This window comes from Petromyzon marinus, unplaced genomic scaffold (assembly GCF_048934315.1).
Source record: "Petromyzon marinus isolate PM22_M1 ecotype Great Lakes invasive population unplaced genomic scaffold, UKy_Petmar_22M1.pri1.0 PM_G_Scaffold_11, whole genome shotgun sequence".
Classification (NCBI taxonomy): domain Eukaryota; kingdom Metazoa; phylum Chordata; class Hyperoartia; order Petromyzontiformes; family Petromyzontidae; genus Petromyzon; species Petromyzon marinus.
This window is the reverse complement of record NW_027422662.1, coordinates 3,877,511-3,897,862: the sequence shown is the minus strand read 5'-3', so window position 1 is coordinate 3,897,862 and position 20,352 is coordinate 3,877,511. Positions and strand designations below refer to the sequence as shown.

Sequence of the window (20,352 nt, the reverse complement as noted above, 5' to 3'; positions counted from 1 at the left end):
GCCGCCATCGCCTCCTCCGCCACGTACACCGTGACCCCTCCGCTCTGCCGCTGGGCCGCGACGACGCCGGCATAGCCGACGTCGTCGCGGCCACCGCGGCGGCGACGACGGCGATCCCGGACGGCGGAAAGGTGGCGAAACCGTTCCTCCTCGTGAGAGTCTCCAGCGCGGTGCGCTGCACCATGGTGGTGGTCGGCAGCAGCCACACCTGCGCACGTGTTCGCTGTTGTTGTCGTCGTCGTTGTTGTTGTTGTCGTCGTTGTTGCCGTTCTCTGTTCAGCCCACGAGCCGCTCGGAATAAATTTTCCGGGACGACTCAGTGAGCAAAAATAAAGAAGAAATCAAAGGGAATAAACCATTACAAAACGAGGGGAAGAGCGATGTTTAAACTCCCCATTGTAACCTCTCTCAGGCTTGGCCTAATTTATGGAAAATCAGGCCCCCATTGATCCAGGTGAGCAGCGCGGAACTTCACCTGGACGCAGCCTCCTCCACGCATGCGCAGAGAGAGAGAGAGAGTGTGAGAGTGAGAGAGTGTGAGAGTGAGTGAGTGATAGTGAGAGTGAGTGAGAGAGTGAGAGAGCGAGAGAGTGAGAGAGAGTGAGAGAGCGAGAGAGCGAGAGAGTGAGAGAGTGAGAGAGAGAGTGAGAGAGTGAGAGAGAGAGAGTGAGAGAGAGAGTGAGAGAGTGAGAGAGAGAGAGAGAGTGAGAGAGTGAGAGAGAGAGTGAGAGAGTGAGAGAGTGAGAGGGTGAGAGTGAGATAGAGAGTGAGAGAGAGTGAGAGAGTGAAGAGAGAGAGGGCTGAGCGGAGCGCTCGCTCCGAACGCCCCCGGACAGGAGGCTTTCGCGGCAGACGCCATTCTCGGTGGAGGGACGTGCTGGTCGCGTGCAACGTGTCGTCATCCGACTGTGCCACCGCCGCCTGACACGGCCGGTCGGCAAGGTTTTGTGTCACCCAAACAAAATGTGGCGATTTAGTTACACGGCTTGTTTACGTGACAAACTACACTATACGCATTACTATGAAGTACACCGCACACTGTGGTCACCACGCAAGACGGTGGTCACGGCGTCGTCGTCGTCATCATCGTCGCCTTCGATCAGCAGTTGGCTACGTACAGTTGCGGACGAAGTTCAACGGACACACACACACGTACACACACGTACACACACACACGTACACACACGTACACACACACACGTACACACACGTGCACATGTACACACACGCACACACACGTACACACACACGTACACACACGTACACACACACGTACACACACACATGTGCGCACGTACACACACGTACACACACACACGTACACACACGTACACACACACGTACACACGCGCACACCCGGCGTGGAGCCACGTACTCACCATGACGGTGAGTACGTGGCTCCACTTGGCCTCTCGGTCCAGCCTCTCGGCGACGGTGACCTCGCCGGTGACGGGGTCTACGCGGAACAGACGCCGGCCCTCCACGGCGTCGCCGCCGCCCACGCCGACGAGGAAGAAGGAGAGCCGGGCGGCGGCGGCGCCGGCGTCGGCGTCGGTCGCCTCCAGCCGCAGGATCCGGGAGGCGCCGGGAGAGGCGTCCTCGGTGACGGTCGCCTCATAGAGGTCACGGGAGAAGCGGGGCCGGTGGTCGTTCACGTCCTGCACCGTCACCACCACCTAGCGGGGGGGGGGGGGGGGGGTGAGTAAAGTGGTGATGCGGGTGGCGGTGGTGGTGGTGGTGAGGAGGAATTGGCAAGAGGTGCCGATGCACCCGGCACGTCTCACGCGGCCACCGCGGCAACCCCCGGCCTCGTGACGTCACCGCGTCGCCCTGACGGCCTCGTCACGCCCACCTTGTGCGACAGACAGACAGACACGCACACAGACACACACACACAGACACACACAGACACACACAGACACACACACAGACATGCACACAGACACACACAGACACAGACACGCACAGACACACACACAGACACACACACAGACACAGAGACAGACACACACAGACACACACAGACACACACAGACACAGACACACACACACAGACACACACACAGACACACAGACACACACACAGACACACAGACACACACACAGACACACAGACACACACACAGACACGCACACACAGACACACAGACACACACACACAGACACACACACAGACACACACACAGACACACAAACACAGACACGCACACAGACACGCACACAGACACACACAAAGACACACACAGACACACACAGACACACACAGACACGCACACAGACACACACACAGACACGCGTGCCCGCCCACCAGGGTGGTTGAAGCGTTGGTCCCGTCGGTGAGCGTCACGGTGAGCCGGTAGGAGGAGCACCGCTCGGCATCCAGCGGCTTGGCCACCTCCACAACGCCGCTGTGCTCCGTCACGTGGAAGCTGTGCTCCACGTCACCGCCTGTCAACACGCGGCGCCCCCCTAACGTCATCATCATCGTCACCGTTAACACACCATCATCATGTCACCGTTAACACACCATCATCGTCACCATTAACACACCATCATGATGTCACCGTTAACACACCATCATGTCACCGTTAACCCATCATCATCATGTCACCGTTAACACACCATCATGATGTCACCATTAACACACCATCATGATGTCACCATTAACCCATCATCATGTCACTGTTAACCCATCATCGTGAGGTCACCATTAACACATCATCATCGTCACCGTTAACACATCATCATCGTCACCATTAACACACCATCATGATATCACCGTTAACCCATCATCGTGATGTCACCGTTAACCCATCATCGTGAGGTCACCATTAAGCCATCATCGTGATGTCACCATTAACACACCATCATGATGTCACCGTTAACACACCATCATCGTCACCATTAACACACCATCATGATGTCACCGTTAACACACCATCATTGTCACCGTTAACACATCATCGTCACCGTTAACCCATCATCATCGTCACCATTAACACACCATCATCATCACCGTTAACACATCATCATTGTCACCATTAACACACCATCATCGTCACCGTTAACACATCATCATCGTCACCATTAACACACCATCATCATGTCACCGTTAACCCATCATCGTGAGGTCACCATTAACACACCATCATGATGTCACCGTTAACACACCATCGTGAGGTCACCGCTAACACATCATCGTCACCATTAACCCATCATCATCGTCACCATTAACACACCATCATGTCACCGTTAACACACCATCATCGTCACCATTAACACACCATCATGATGTCACCGTTAACACACCATCATTGTCACCGTTAACACACCATCATCATGTCACCGTTAACCCATCATCGTCACCATTAACACACCATCATGATGTCACCGTTAACACACCATCATGTCACCGTTAACCCATCATCATGATGTCACCGTTAACACACCATCATGATGTCACCATTAACCCATCATCATGTCACTGTTAACCCATCATCGTGAGGTCACCATTAACACATCATCATCGTCACCGTTAACACACCATCATGATATCACCGTTAACCCATCATCGTGAGGTCACCGTTAACCCATCATCATGAGGTCACCATTAACACACCATCATCATGTGACTGTTAACACACCATCGTGATGTCACCGTTAACCCATCATTGTGAGGTCACCATTAACACACCATCATCGTCACCATTAACCCATCATCGTGAGGTCACCATTAAGCCATCATCGTGATGTCACCATTAACACACCATCATGATGTCACCGTTAACACATCATCATCATCGTCACCGTTAACACATCATCGTCACCGTTAACCCATCATCATCGTCACCATTAACACACCATCATCGTCACCGTTAACACATCATCATTGTCACCATTAACACACCATCATCGTCACCGTTAACCCATCATCATCGTCACCATTAACACACCATCATCATGTCACCGTTAACCCATCATCATGTCACCGTTAACCCATCATCGTGAGGTCACCATTAACACATCATCATGAGGTCACCATTAACACACCATCATGATGTCACCGTTAACACACCATCGTGAGGTCAACGCTAACACATCATCGTCACCATTAACCCATCATCATCGTCACCATTAACACACCATCATGTCACCGTTAACACATCATCATCGTCACCGTTAACACACCATCATGATATCACCATTAACACATCATGAGGTCACCATTAACACATCATCATCGTCACCGTTAACACATCATCATGATGTCACCATTAACCCATCATCATGAGGTCACCATTAACACATCATCATCGTCACCATTAACACACCATCATGAGGTCACCGTTAACACATCATCATGAGGTCACCATTAATTCATCATCATGAGGTCACCATTAACACACCATCATCGTCACCATTAACACACCATCATGAGGTCACCGTTAACACACCATCATGAGGTCACCGTTAACCCATCATCATGAGGTCACCATTAACACATCATCATGAGGTCACCGTTAACACACCATCATGAGGTCACCGTTAACCCATCATCATGATGTCACCGTTAACCCATCATCATGATGTCACCATTAACACACCATCATGATGTGGGGTGGGATGTGGAATGTGTGTGGTGGCACCACGTGACCTGTGATGCTGAACCAGAGGAGGCTCCCCGCCGTGCTCTGCGTGGGCAGCGCGATCACCACGGAGCCCACGGCGGCCGTCTCCGACACGGTGACCGCGTGCCGGCTCAGGCCGAAGGCCGCGGGCGTCTCCGGCGGCCGGGGAGCGGCGATCCACTCCACGTGTATGACGGCCGTCGACGGCAAGGTCGGCGGTTGCCCCGAGTCTCTGGCTTCGATCTGCGGGGCGGGCAACGGCGAGATCGGCGAGTTCTGCTTCACGGTGGGGGGTCAACATTGTGAAGCGTGTCCGTGAGGATGAGGGGGGAGGACCGCGAGGGGAGTGTGCCCAGTACCAGGATGGAGTGGGATGTCCCCGCACGGTGCAAGTCGCTCCGGCTGTAGACGACTCCGTGCTCATCGGAATAGTAATTGTGTTGCCACCCGCGGACGGTGTACAACAGCATGCCGTTGTTGCCCCAGTCGGCGTCGGCGGCGTAGACGCGGGCGATGGCCACCACCGTCGGCTCCTTCGCCGCCACCACGTAAACGCGCGTGAGGTTCCTGCGGAAGCGCGGGGCGTTGTCGTTCTCGTCGGAGACGCTCAGCGTCACCGCCACCCTCGCTTCACGCGGGGGCACGCCGCCGTCCACGATGGACACCTGGCGCCGGCGGGCGGGACGCACGCAGACACACGCGCAACAACAACAACGACCTCCACTAAGTGGCCGTGACGGCACCACGACGCTTGTGCCAGGCCATGTGCACGTCGAGGCCACGTGTCGAACGTCCGCTGGCAGGAGGTCACGGGGCACACCCAGGTGCCACGGGTCGACTGACTGAGATGAGTGGCCGATGCACCACCTGTGCCCCCTACTGTGCTTTAGCCACCCGGCGCTCCGATGGGTCTTTGTCCAGATGTTTTAATGATTTGTGAGCTCCTCACACAATCCACCCTGGTTAAACCCAGGATGGATCGTAGGCAGGTGAGCCTAAATGTTTCTAACCAGCCAAAGATGTTCAATTAGGGGGGGTCCACGTTTCGCAAGCGTAGAGAAGGGTGGGAATGATTTGCCGAGAAGACCCGAAGCTTAGTGCGGAGCGACAGACCAGGTAGCTTCCACACAGCGTTATGCAACCGATGAAAAGATAATGCCGCTCGACTGATTCGGAGTGAGACCTCCGCTGTCAAACTGAAGCCAGTCATGAGCACACTGCCAGGGTATGGGAAACTCTCCACTCTTTCCACAACTGCCCTGTGAGTTGTGGGGGTGGATTGTCCGATGGTACAAAATACCCAGGCAGGTGCTTAGCTTTGGTGGGGCTGATAGTAAGTCCCAACCTCTTAGTGGCAAGCTCCACGTTTAGCAGCAGCGCCTCCAACTCCTCCTCTGAGTGAGCAGCAATTACCAGATCATTGGCAAGGTTGAGCAATAGGGAGCCATCACTTGACCGCACCTGGGCATCGATGAGCCTCCCATTATATCTGTACCAGATGGAAATTCCTCCGGTACAGCTATTGAAGGCCACTACCACCACCACCACCATCACGGTGACTCTCACCTCCAGCTCGTGCTCCGCCTGCCTCTCTCTGTCCAGCCGCCTGCTGGTGGTGTGGATGACGCCTGCAACGAGTCCGTTCACCGGAGGTCAACAACAACCATCCCACGCCGGCCGGCACACGCACGCAGTGGGGTGGGGGCCAACGTGGATAGTAAATGTTGCTGGATTTGCTCACCAACACACCGGTTAGTGCTGTACTAGTAACGAATTGGCACATTCTGTAGTGTATAGTTGTGTCGTGCATAATGTAGTGTACACTATACACTACATTATAATTGTAAATGTTATAGATTTGCTTTCTACACTACACTATAATTGTAAATGTTCTGGATTTGCTCTCCACCACCACCAACCCCCACCTGTCGCGTTGTTTATGGTGAAGAATCCCTGTGGGTCTCCGCTGACGATGTTGAACGTGAGGCCCCTGCCCCGGGCATCGTTGGAGGACATGGCGGCGGCGTTGTCCAGGTCCCAGGCGTCCACCTGCACTGCCCTGACGCCCCCACGGGAGTTCTCCGCCACCGCGGCCTGGTACCACGGACGCGATGCCCGCGGGGGGTTGTCGTTAACGTCCTGGGGGGGGGGGGGGGGAGAGACACACGGTACTCGCATTGTGTGTCGTTTTAAAATGCAGCGGTGCATACGCATGTGTGTGTATGTGTGTGTGTACTTGTGTGTGTGTACGTGTGTGTGTACGTGTGTGTGTGTATATACGTGTGTGTGTACGTGTGTTTGTATACGTGTGTGTGTGTGTGTACGTGTGTGTGTGTATACGTGTGTGTGTGTACGTGTGTGTGTATATACGTGTGTGTGTGTATATACGTGTGTGTATACGTGTGTGTGTATACGTGTGTGTATGTATACGTGTGTGTGTGTACGTGTGTGTGTGTGTATACGTGTGTGTGTCCTCCAGAAACAACGAAAAGCCACTACGGGTGGCCACGTGGAATATTCGAATGCTCACAGCGGAGGAGAGGCTGCCACTCCTCTGTCGGGAGCTGGACCGGTACCACCTGGATCTATGTGGCATTCAGGAGGTCCGGTGGACCGGCTCTGGCTCCTGCCACCATGAGGGGTGGACAGTCCTCTACTCGTGGCAGCAGACTGCCAAACAACAGGGTGTGCCTCTTCTTTTGAACAAAAAAATGAAGGGGGTGTGGGAGCGTGGCGGTGAGGTGTGGGAAGCTGTAAGCCCCAGGCTACTTTGGGCTGGCCTTCCCATCAACCGGAGGCAAGGCATGGTGGTCGTGGTTACTTATGCCCCCACCGAAGATGAACATCCGTGGAGGGATGCAGGCAAAGCCGATGAGTCAGATGCCTTCTATGACCTCCTGTCACAGGTGCTGGCTAAAGTGGCCCCTCGGGATAGAGTCATCATGTTGGGTGACTTCAATGCCTGAGTTGGTCATGATACTGGCACCTGGTATGGAGTGACTGGAGGGCATGGGCCAGATCAGCTCAATAACAACGGTAGGAGGCTGCAAGATTTTTGTGCAGCCCATGGGCTTGTAATTACCAACACGCTGTTCCGGCATCGGCGCATCCACACAACATCATGGTTGCATGCCGGGTCCAAGCAAGAACATCTGCTGGACTACATAGTGACGGACCAGCGGATGTGAGCCCTCGTCCTTGACACCAGGACCTACCGTGGAGCTGATCTGCCCTCTGACCATCGACTAGTCATCTGTAAGATGCGCCTGCCATTCTTCCACTCCGGTGGTGGGTGTACACCCAGGACCCCTTTCCAACCTAAAGTGGCCTGGTCTCAGTTATCTGATGAAAGTTGCAAGCGAGAATTTCATCATCGCTTGCGGCTGGGATTGGCATCGTCCCCGACTCCTCCTGATGTCGAGGGTAAATGGGCGAGGTTTAGGACTGTGACTCATGCAGCTGCAATGGCTGCTTTGGGTACACGGTCCAGACCTCCCCAGAGACCCTGGCTGATAGAGGAGGTGTTCAGGATGATTGAGAAAAAGCGACAGGCCCACTGTCATCGGCTACAGAATCCCACGTCAGAGAATGAGGAGACTTACCGCAGCCTTCGCTCGGAGGTTCGGAGAGCCGTGAGGCACTGCAAGGATGGGTGGTGGTCGCGGGTTGCTGAGGAGATGGAGTCTGCCTCAGTGGCCCGTGATCACAAATCTCTATTTAACTCCATCAAAAAAGTAACCTGCAGCGCCACACCTATTACCATCATTAGGTGAAAAAACGGTGATCCAATCTCCGACCCCCAGGAACAGGTTTTCAGATTTGCTGAGCATTTCTGTGAGGTCCTGGGGGAGGGAAAATCCCTCAGCCAGAAAAACATCGTGGCACAAAGTGAGGATGACCCTGCTGAGGCTGCGGTGCCTCAAATATTGGAAGAAGTCACCCCCTGTGAGTGGCTGGCTGAGGTGCCATCTGTTGAGGAAGTCCTGAAGGCAATCCGGAGTCTGAGACCAGGAAAGGCAGCGGGCAGAGATGATCTCCCAAGCGAAATGCTGAGGGAGGGTGGCGTTTATGCACAGACTGCCCTATATGACATCATAACAACGATCTGGACCACTGGACGGGTTCTGCAGGATTGGAAGGATGCCCTGGTGGTCCCCCTTTTTAAGAAGGGGGACCGCACAGACTGTAACAACTACAGGGGCATCTCACTCCTCAGTGTGCCGGGAAAGGTCCTGGCAAGGATTATTCAGCATCGCCTTGCCAGGCACGCTGAGGAGAGGCTTGCGGAGCCCCAATGCGGTTTCAGGAAAGGGCGGTCCTGCACAAATGCCATATTTTCTGTCCGTCTGCTACAGCAGAGGTGTAGGGAATTCCAACAAGACCTACATATCTGCTTTATTGACCTGGTCAAGGCCTATGATACCATCAGTAGGCCTGGGCTCTGGGTTGTTCTTCCTGCTTTTGGAGTACCTGACCCTCTGCTCACGATCATTAAGGACCTTCATGATGGTGAGTGGGCCCGGGTAAAATTACGTGGCCGGGAGTCAGAGCCATTCCCTGTACACCTTGGGGTGCGACAGGGATGTCCTCTGGCTTCCACATTATTTAACATATATTTTGACCACATAGTTCGTGAAGCCTTCAATAGCTGTACCGAGGGAATTTCCATATGGTACAGATATAAAGAGAGGCTGATCGATGCCCGGGTGCGGTCAAGGGATGGCTCCCTATTGCTCAACCACGTTATGTATGCTGATGATTTGGTAATAGCTGCTCATTCAGAGGAGGAGTTGGAGACGCTGCTGCTGAGACTGGAGCGTGCCACTAAGAGGTGGGGCCTTACCATCAGCCCCACCAAAACTAAGCACCTGCCTGGGTATTTTGTACCATCGGACACTCCACCCCCACAACTCCCAATCGGTGATGGGGCAGTTGTGGAGAGAGTGGAGAGTTTCCCATACCTGGGCAGTGTGCTTATGACTGGCTCCAGTTTAACAGCAGAGGACTCATCGGTTGCGTAACGCTGTGTGGAAGCTACCTGGTCTGTCGCTCCGCACTAAGCTTCAGGTCTTCTCGGCCACGGTCATTCCCTCCCTTCTCTACGCTTGCGAAACGTGGACCCCCCTAATGAAACATCTTCGCCGGTTAGAAACATTTAGGCTGGCCTGCCTACGATCCATCCTGGGTTTAACCAGACTGGATTGTGTGAGGAGCTCACAAATCCTGGAAAGATCTGGGCAAGGTCCAATCGGTGAGCTCCTCCGGCGGGGAAGGCTGCGATGGCTGGGTCATGTAGCCCACATGCCCAGCCACCGCATGCCAAAACAGCTTTTGTCCGGCCGGATTGAGGGGGCTAAGCGGGCGCGGCACGGGCTAGAGAAGAGATAGTGTGATGTGGTACAGGAGGACGTGGAGCTGAGTGGACTTGCCGATGACTGGTACCAACGGTGTCAAGATCGGCCTCTGTGGAGGAGGCTCGTGAAGGACGCTACTGGGCAGTTGGAGGTAGTCGCCATCCAACAACAACGGAGGGCGGAGGAGCGACGCTCACAACAACGAGCGGAGCGCCGAGTGGCTCAAGCACAGCAGGTTGGCACAGTAGGGGGTACAGGTGGTGCATCAGCCAGTCATCTCAGTCAGTCGACCCGTGGCACCTGGGTCTGCCCCGTGATCTCCTGCCAGCGGGCGTTCGACACTTCACGTGGCCTCAGGGTGCACATAGCCTGGCACAAGCGTCGTGGTGACGTCACCGCCACTTAGTGGCGAATGGCGGTTGTTGTTGTTGTTGTATATACGTGTGTATACGTGTGTGAATACGTGTGTGTGTGTATACGTGTGTGTGCATACGTGTGTGTGTGTATACGTGTGTGTGTGTGTATATACGTGTGTGTCTGTACGTGTGTGTGAGTTTCCGTACCTGCACGTCCACGTAGACGTGCAGTGTGGAGAAGCGAGGGACGACTCCGCGATCCGTCGCGCGCACCGTGAGCCAGTAGCTGTCAGCAGTCTCCCGATCCAGCGGCTGCACCGTGATGATCATCCCTGCCGGCGCGGAGCGCCGTGCACGACACACGGCAGAGACGGGCGCCGGCGTGAGCCGTCAGTCGGCGTCGTGAGCCGTGAGGAGGAGGATGGGGGGGGGGAAGGGAGGAAGGAGGGGGGGGAGTAGGTGCGGTTTACCATTCTCTGGATGAATGCTGAAGACGCCCAGGCCGGATTCATTCACGAGGGAGTACCGCACCTCCCCGTCGATCCCCCGGTCTTCATCCGTGGCCGTGACGGTGACGACGACGGCGCCCACGGGGGCGTCCTCCCGCACGGCGGCGGCCGCCGCGAACTCCGCGAATCGCGGGGCGTGGTCGTTCTCGTCCACGTCCACCACCTCCACCGTCGCCCGGCAGGCGGCCGGCGGCGGCCCCCCGGGGGCGCCGTCGCGCGCGGCCACCGTCAGGTCGTGGCGGCGCCGCCTCTCGAAGTCGAGCGGCCGCGCCAGACGCAGGGCCCCGCTCGTCTCGTGCACCCCGAACGTGCCGCCGTCCTCGTCCTCGCCCGGCAGGGAGTAGCGCACCTCCCCGGCCGGCCCCGCGTCGGGGTCGCGAGCGTCCAGCCAGCCGAGGACGGCCCCCACCGGGAAGTCCTCGGGCACGCGGAGGCGGAGGGGCGCCGGCGCGCACGCGGGCGCGTGGTCGTCCACGTCCTCCACCGTCACGGTCACCGCGGCGACGGAGGAGAGGCGGCTCTCCTCCGGCGCCAGGTCCGACGCCTCCACCAGCAGCGCGTGCTCGGCGCGCCGCTCGCGGTCCAGCGGCGCCGCCACCTCCAGGGCGCCCGTCTCGGCGTCCACGCGGAAGAGATCGGTGTCGGACAGCAGGCGGTAGCGCACGACGCCCGCGGCGCCCGCGTCGCCGTCGGCGGCCTCCAGCCGGAGCACCTCGCGGCCCGGCCGCGCGCTCTCCGGCACCCGGGCCTCGTAGGCGCGCCGCGAGAACTCCGGCCGGTTGTCGTTGACGTCCGAGACGACGACGCGGAGGGCGGCGCTCGCGGAGCGCCGCGGCGTGCCCAGGTCGCGGACGACGATGTTCACGAGGTAGGAGGCGGCGGCCTCACGGTCCAGCGGCACCAGGACCCTCACGACGCCGGTCTCCGCGTCCACGGCGAGGCCGCTCGCCCCGCCGTCATCCGTCAGGGCGTACAGCAGCTTCCCCTCGAAGCCGTCGTCCGGATCCGTGGCCTCCATTCGGGTGACCTCGGCCCCGACTGGCAAATCTTCGCGGACTTCCACGGCGACCGCCGGGGCGGCGAACGCCGGCGCGTGCCGATTGACGGCGCTGGCGGCGAGGGGGCGCGGGCGGTCTCGCCGTTGGTTTGCCCGGTGGAGCCACGCGACCATCCTCCGGGCGATCCCCGTCTCCACGCACCGCCATGACGGCGCCCGTCCGGGAGCGGCGTCCACGACCGAGACGTTCAGGAATGCCGTCTCCGCCGAGAGCTCCCCGTCGGTGGCCGTGAGGCCAAGGCGGAAGGCCCCCGCCGGCCCGGCGGCGACGTCGGCGAGGGAGCGCGCGAGCGTCACGACGCCGAGGGCGCCGTCCAGCGCGAAGAAGCCGCCCCCGTTCCCGGACGCGATGCCGTAGAGCACCGGCCGGAGCTCGTCGGCGTCGATGGCCGACGCGGTGAAGATCGGCTCGCCCGGCCGGAGGTCCCGGGGGATCTCGCCCACGCAGTCTACGGACTCGAAGACGGGCGCGTTGTCGTTCACGTTGGTGACGTTCACCGTCACGGTCGCCTCGGCCTCCCGGCGAAACGGAGTCCCCCAGTCCGAGGCTCGCACGCGCAGCCGGTAGGCCCCCGTCGTCTCCTCGTGGTCCAGCGGCCCCGTCGTGACGACGATGCCCGTGCGGGGGTCGACGGCGAAGGGGCCGGGCTCGTCCTCCACCAGGCCGTACGTCACGCGGCCGTCGTCCCCCTCGTCGTCGTCGGCGGCGTGCAGGATGAGCACGAACGTGCCCGCCGGGACGTCCTCGCTCAACGAGGCGGAGTAGTTGGGCCGCTCGAAGACCGGGGCGTGGGCGTTGTAGTCCGCGACGTCGATCGCGACCCCGGCGACGCCCGGGCCGGCGTCGGTGCCAACGTTGAACTCGAAGCGGCGTCTGTCGACCGCCGCCAGGGACTCGCGGACGGAGACGACCCCGGTGGCGGGGTTCACGGCGAAGAAGTCGCCGTCGGCGCCGCCTCGGACGACGTACCGGCAGCCCCGCGCGCCGCAAGAGGCTCGGACCGCGAGCACGACGGCGCGGGGCGGAGACCGCCGCTCGACGGCGCCCGCGTAGACGCTCCGCTCGAACGCGCCGGCGGCGCCGCCCCCCCGGAGCGTGACCGTGACGGGCCGCGAGTGCCTGGGTGGCCTCCCCCCGTCGCGAGCCTGCACGGTGAGGTTCACCCCGAAGGGGAAGTCCGCCCAGTCCAGCCGCCCCGAGAGCCTCACCGCGTAGGCTGAGGCGGGGCCGGCGCCGTCCGTCGGGGCGACAGAGAACGCCCGGAGGGGGTCGCCGGCGACGATCTCCACGGCGACGATCTCCCCCTCGGGGCCGGCGTCGCGGTCCACCGCGGCGAGCTCCGCGTACGCGGCAGCGGGGTCGGCGAACGGCGCCCCTTGCCCGCGGGTCGCGACGACCGTGACGCGCGGGGCGTGGGCGTTCGCCCGGCTCACGTTCACCGCGACGCGCGCCGAGCCGCTCAGCCCGCCGCCGTCGACGGCCATCACCTTGAACTCGTGCAGCCCCGCGTCGCCGGGCTCCGTCAGCCTCCTGGCGAGCGTCACCGCGCCGCTCGTCGGGTGCACGGCGAACGCGTCCGAGTGCCGCGCCAGGGCGTAACTGAAGCGCCCGTTGGGGCCCTCGTCGGCGTCCGTGGCGGCGACACGTAGGACCGTGGTGCCCGCCGGCGCGTCGTTGGCGACGCTCGCGGCGTACGACAAAGCCGAAAACAGCGGATTCAGGTCGTTGCGGTCCAGCACCTGGACGAAGACCGTGGCGGACGCCGCCCCGCGGCCGTTCTCGGAGAACGCCTTCACCCCCAGCGCGTAGCCGCGGCGCTCCTCGCGGTCCAACGGCACGCCCCTCGTGCGGACGCGCAGGAACCAAAAGTCGCCCACGACGAGCCCCTCTGCCTCGAACGCGGCCCCCTCGTCCCCGGACACGACGGCGTACCGGGCCCCGGGGGCCGAGCGGCCGACGTGGATCCCCATCTTGTCGTGGCTCTCCACGTACGTCCCGGGCGCGGAGTTTTCGTAGACGGTGGCTTTGTAGGACAAGCTGGTGAAGCGCAGGGCGGGCTTCGGCCGGCCCCGTTGCCCATCGAGGCATTTCCTGCACGGCGGCAGCAGCAGCAGGAGCAGCAGCGGGAGGAGCGCCGAGGCCATCGTGTTGGGCGTCAGGCTCTGCGCCCGAGAGCCGCCGACGACACGGAGCCGCGGTCGGAGAGGTGGGCGACGCCAAAGTCTGGCGCTCCCAATGGGGTGTCGGTCCTCCTCCTCCTCTAACATGTCAGATCAAGACCAAACACAAACCAAACTATTTTATTTTGCCAGGTAAGGCGCCCCGCTGAGCTACCGGGTAGTGCTTTTTGAGAACCGAATTGGCTGTCGTGAACGATAGCTCAACAAAGTGGCTCATCATCGTCGTCGTCACCTCGTGGACATTTATAATTACAGCAGCAGCCAAATACTTGAAAAGGCACGTTTCTACAGGCACAGAGATCCACAGAAACCCACCCACTGCGAGACCAGAGAGACCCACTCACCTTGGTAGGGTGTGGGCTGGGCCGCTCCCCCGGCCACGCTACAATAATACTATCTAAGCGCAGTAATAATAATATCTAGGGGCTCTATAGTAGTAACAGGACGCATTGGTGTGGAGTGGGGAGAAGAGGACATTCAACCTCAGCGTGTTGTGTGCGTTTTTGTTGCAGTTTTAACGCGAATGAAAATGTGTGCCGATCGTGTGTGCATTGCTAGGGGCAACCCCTGCCAGCGGTGCAAAGTGTAATTATATAAATGCTTACGATACCAATGTGTGCGACTTGCCTTGTAGAGTGTGCAGGCGAATAAAAAAGGACGCACGCCTCCGTCGATGGTGCGTGAGAGTTTGCAGGGGCCAACCGTGCGAGCGTTGTGCACGTGCGCGCAGCTGATGACGTTGTCTCCGGGCCGAGGCGCGTGGGGAAATAAATAAATAAATAGCCGCAAACCTAACTAAATATTTGAAGGGAAATCGCCAACACAACTCAACTTTAACTCTTTTGAATGCGAGCGACGGGAAGACGGCACAGCGCTTGCCCACGGCGTGCTTCCTGGCAGAAACATTTCTCACGTGAACCCCACGGTTTGGTAGCCAAATCCCTCGCAAGCACGCGTGCGCAGACGGACACAGACAGACGATAAAATTAATTGTATAGGTTAGAGAGACAAAGACCCCCCCGTGTAGCCTTAACAGACAGTAGGGGCAAGTGCTGTTTGCGAGCGCCTATGAAGGCCGGTAACGGTACACGAGGGGGTGGGTGGCCAGCAACCACGCCCAACCGCCTTTGTCTCCCCAGTGGCGATGTTTACACACCGCAACAGGTACTCATTTGAGGCTGAGTCGACCTAGGGGAGGCCCAGGATCGGTTTAGATAATCGTCACTGATTGTGTTGGCCGTGAGCGGGAATCGAACTCGGGTCGCTGGGTTCATAGCGCAGCGCGCCAACCGCTACACTACCGCTCCCCATATAGACCACACACACCACATTATTATATATACAGATAGTCCCCGACTTACGATGGAGATGCGTTACCACGACCCCATCGTAAGTCGAAAATATCGTAAGGCGAAAATGGCCTAGCCTACCCAGGAGTCTTAAAGAATGGTGATAGTTTAGCAAAACAGAGCAATTTACAGGATCGTACTGTATAAACTATATACTGTATGTATTTATTAATTACAATACTGTATTGCACAGTAAAATTCAAAGTAAAAAACAAGGTAAATTCTTAGCCTATGTGAACTGCAATTTCATAGAAAGTGTTTTCAGGAAACAATCCTCTGCTATAAAAACTTTTAACATGCATTAAACGTATGTATCGTAGTAACCCTAAAATGAAATCGCTAAAGCTATGTTATCATACACGCATTGAACGTATCGTAACGTATCATATTGTACTGGACTCACCAAGATTCTGTCCGTCGTCTGCACACTTGAATGATGTTAGGTTGTTGATGGCGACATTAGCTTAGTTGTTGGAAGAGGAGGATGGCGATGATCAAGTTACAGTCTCGTACCTCGTAGCACGCTGCTGCGTTTGCCTGCCGCGCAAAATTAAAAATATTTTGCTATTTTGTCATATTGCTATCGCCATCGTAACTGTGGCGCCACCACAGCGGAGCAACTCCGCCGGCTCTACCCTCTCCTCGCACCCCCCTCCCCATCCCACGAACGCACGCACGCCCCACTAAACACCCGCATGCACCCCCGTAGGGTCGCGAGGAGGGATCACCTGGTGCGATGGGTTTTCACCCGAGGACCCCACTAGCAGGGACGTTCCACGGTTTCCCCGGACCAGGAAATTGGCCGAGCCCCCCAGACCGGATTACATGGCGCCCCCCCCCAAGAAGGGGGCATAGAGCTTTACAGGCCGGCCGCGATGAAGCATACACAGCACGGGGGGGTGGGACCTTCAGCCAGTACCCAGCAGCAGGGTAAACAGTGGGGTGGGAGGGAAAAGCCCCTAGGCAGATAAGAGTTGACTCAAGTTGGAGGGAGCGAGGGGATTATCGATGAGTCAACGGCGAGGAACGCAGGCACAGAGACAATGGGAAGGGGGGGATGACGCGACCCCCACCTCCCCCCCAACGGCCAGAGCGCTCAAAGCAGCCGCAAAGAGAATTCGATTGGATGCGCAGGATGACGTCATGTGCCCCGGGGGTTAAGGGGCTTTGGAGACATAAGGGGGCCGGAGGGGCGGATTGAATCAGAGTCCTTCTGGAGCGGCGGAGGAGACCAGCCGTCCTCAGCGTCCGTGCGACCAATGCAGGGTGGAGCTGGAAACGGTCGGACAGAAAAAGTCCCCGAGGCGAGCATCTTCCCCAGCCCCCATGGGGCAGCTGAAGAGGTGAGTGGGTACGGGAAGGGGGGCCAATTGAGTCAGCTCGAGCTTTGGGGATAGACGCACTCTGCGACGGCCAGGTGACAGGAGGTTAGGCGCTGTCCGAAGGGTGCTGGCTGGAGGGGGCCATAAACAAGGGTCCCTATTCGCTCCGGGACATAAATCTTAGCACAGACTGACGTTGTGACGCGTGGTGCATGTGTGTGTGTGAAGAGCGGTGGGACAGCGATCAGCGTACGACGGTGTGTGGGTGACTATAAATCAGTGGGGGTGTGACGCGCGCGCATATTAAAATACCAACGGTGGCCCGTGCCGGCGCGTGTCTGTGCGTGCACCACGGCGTTAACGGTGAGACACGCGCGAGTGTAACTAGTGTCTGTGTGTGCACCGCAGTGTTAACGGTGAGACACGTGAGAGTGTAACTAGTGTCTGTGTGTGCACCGCAGTGTTAACGGTGAGACACACACGAGTGTCACTAGTGTCTGTGCGTGCACCGCAGTGTTAACGGTGAGACACGCGCGAGTGTCACTAGTGTCTGTGTGTGCACCACAGTGTTAACGGTGAGACACGCACGAGTGTCACTAGTGTCTGTGTGTGCACCGCAGTGTTAACGGTGAGACACGTGAGAGTGTCACTAGTGTCTGTGCGTGCACCACAGTGTTAACGGTGAGACACGTGAGAGTGTCACTAGTGTCTGTGTGTGCACCACAGTGTTAACGGTGAGACACGCACGAGTGTCACTAGTGTCTGTGCGTGCACCAGTGTTAACGGTGAGACACACGCGAGTGTCACTAGTGTCTGTGTGTGCACCGCAGTGTTAACGGTGAGACACACACGAGTGGGTGGGTGGGGGGGGCATCAGCCCCCACCCATTAGACGTGGCGCCCCCCCCCCCCCCCCCACCGCTCGTGGTGAGTGAGAGGGAGATCAGCCCCCACGTAATGGGGAGTGGGGGGGGGCATGAGCCCCCACAAACGCTGGGGATGAACAGATCCGACTTCAGCTGAATGTGTGTGCTGTGTTCACCTCCTGTTTCCATTTGTATAAAGAGTTCCAGAGGAAAACAAAAGTAAACTACTGTTATGCTATAACCTCCGTGTTCAACAGAGTTAATAGATGTTACTGCAAACACAAACTGTACACTGTCACTGGGTAAACAGGCGGTGGCGTGTCTAGAATCACGCCTGGCCATCTTAATCTGCTTGGCATGAATGCTTCCTCACTCCACCAAGTAATTAATCGAGGATCAATTAGCATAGCCGAGGCTAACTGGAGTTTGCGTGTCTCTCTCTGTGGTGAGATGTTAACTACCTCACCTGGTATACAGGAAGTCGTGGGTTCGATCCCGACACTGACGCCTGCTGTATATCTGGAGAGTTCCAGAGGAAAACAAAAATAAACTATTGTTTTGATATAACCTCCGTGTGCAATAGAGTTAACAGACTTTACTGCAAACACAAACTTGACACTGTCACACACTGCCATGAGTAAACAGGTGGTGGTGTGACCAGCACCATGCCTGGCCACCTTCATCTGCTCAGCATTAATTCTTCCTCACTCCACCAAGTAATGAATCGATAATCAATCAACATAGCCGAGGCTATCCGTGTCTCTGTCTCTCTCTCCCCGTGGTGAAGGTGTTCCCCTCCACACATTCAGAGTCAGCAGCGGCACAAGCTTAGCATCTTTGACCGATAAGATACATTGACGCACGTATTGTTGGTTCTTTCAGTAAAGTCACGTAGATAGAAAATAAAAATAACAGATTAAATTCAATAAGATAAAGACCACTTGTGTTGCGATCGAAACGTCGTGGGTTTTTTGCTTTATTTTCAATTTTTTATTTTATTGTTATTTTAATTTTATTTTCTATCTACGTGACTTTACCGAATAAACCAAGAATATTAATTCCTGCAGTCACAAAAGTTTTAAGTCAAAACATTCACACACGTTAACAAAGCCTCACCTTGTGTTGTTGTGGGCAGGTCGCTTCTGATAACAAGAGCGGTATAGCAGCTCAAGCGGGCATGGCCTGGTGAAAAAAGAACGAAAATAAAAACTGCGTGAATATTTACAATAAAACAAAGTTACAAAGTTGCGAGCCGGGTGAAGACAAATTAAACTTAAGCGAGATAATTAAAGCGAACGCAATCAGGAGGCAAGGCCCCGCGTGGCTAGGCCCCGCGTTGTAAAGTTCCAACCTGGACATCGATTCCCATGCTCGCTGCTACTCAACTGACATCCCTACGAGAGAGAGAGGCTCTACCTTGGTAAACAACAACAACAACCACCACCAGCATGAGAATTTCTCACGTCGGATTTCAGTGCAAGCGCGGATCGGCAGCCTCCTGTTACCTCTCGACATCACGTGGGTAAGTAGGTAACATGACGTCACTTCTGGGGTAAGAGACACGCCCCTCCCACAATGAGCGGCTCTGTAACTGAATAAATTATGTTAATGATGCCGGCCCATATGTGGAGGGATGGGGGCGTGGCTGCTAAACCCATCGCAATAAACTCTCGACGGCTTCAACGGATACATTATGTTAATGAACCGCCAGTCACTGGGCGTACCTTTGCCCAAATTAGGATTGCCACTGGATTGATATCGACAGTGACCCAAGCGAAGGTGACGTCACGCTCAAGAGCGCCGTGGACGGGGTTGGGGGAGTGTGAATACCTTGGTGACATGACGTCACTAGCGAGGTACACCTCCCCCTGGCGTTTCACGCCGATGAAGTAATGCTGAGTGGTGACGTCACAGAGCGGGATTGGAGTTTAAGTTGATTTAGATTCATTTTACATTGCTCCCTCCCTTGGGTGCGTGGGCCCAGCTACAACAACGTGGACATTATTGTGTATACACTGTGTGTGTGTACACTGTGTGTGTGTAAACTGTGTGTGTACACTGTGTGTACGTATATACACTGTATGTACATACTGTGTATACACTGTGTGTGTACACTTTGTGTGTACACTGTGTGTGTGTACACTGTGTGTGTGTGTACACTGTGTGTGTGTGTAGACTGTGTGTGTACACTGTGTACACTGTGTGTGTACACTGTGTGTGTACACTGTGGGTACACTGTGTGTGTACACTGTGTGTGTACACTGTGTGTGTGTACACTGTGTGTGAAAGCCAACTGTGGACCGGTTTTGGTGGACAATGTCTCAACAGCAGAGGGGCTTGCTTCAAGCCATGGTTGTGAACATCCAGACGTTAATCAGCAAGGAGCATTTCTAGTCCAAGTTCAACAAAATCTACGTCAACACGTAAGACAAAATTATAATTCGTGTTGCAGAGAATGTATCTCCTCTACGTGTAACTTTAAGGTGGTATGCCTTGTAACTGATGAATGATCTGAGTGTGCTTCCTATGTCAAAGACAATGAGTTGCTCCAGATGCTTCCTGAAACACAAAAGTACCCTTTGACCTGTATCACAAGAACAACGGGTCTCACCTGAGTTCTCTGTACAGGTTACTTCCAAAACACACACACACACACACTTTGTCCTAACATCACTTATTCAATGTTTGACCCTTATAAAAAATAAAGCGATGCATGTACACACAAAATAAG

General features: G+C 56.6%; 1 protein-coding gene across 1 annotated transcript in view; it reads right to left on the bottom strand.

The window, feature by feature from the left end:
* LOC142908938 (protocadherin Fat 1-like) overlaps positions 1-18,940 on the bottom strand; it is a 31,794-nt gene extending 12,854 nt beyond the window's left edge. The window contains exons 1-10 of the mRNA XM_076059611.1: positions 18,738-18,940; positions 18,088-18,140; positions 10,809-14,165; positions 10,546-10,670; positions 6,554-6,767; positions 6,195-6,256; positions 4,988-5,293; positions 4,655-4,871; positions 2,309-2,448; positions 1,380-1,676 (exon numbers count right to left, since the gene is read on the bottom strand). Of these exons, the coding sequence (XP_075915726.1) occupies positions 1,380-1,676; positions 2,309-2,448; positions 4,655-4,871; positions 4,988-5,293; positions 6,195-6,256; positions 6,554-6,767; positions 10,546-10,670; positions 10,809-14,049 (4,602 nt within the window). The 5' untranslated portion in view covers positions 14,050-14,165; positions 18,088-18,140; positions 18,738-18,940. The remainder of the gene's footprint in view (positions 1-1,379; positions 1,677-2,308; positions 2,449-4,654; positions 4,872-4,987; positions 5,294-6,194; positions 6,257-6,553; positions 6,768-10,545; positions 10,671-10,808; positions 14,166-18,087; positions 18,141-18,737) is intronic.
* Positions 18,941-20,352: the final 1,412 nt, after the last annotated feature.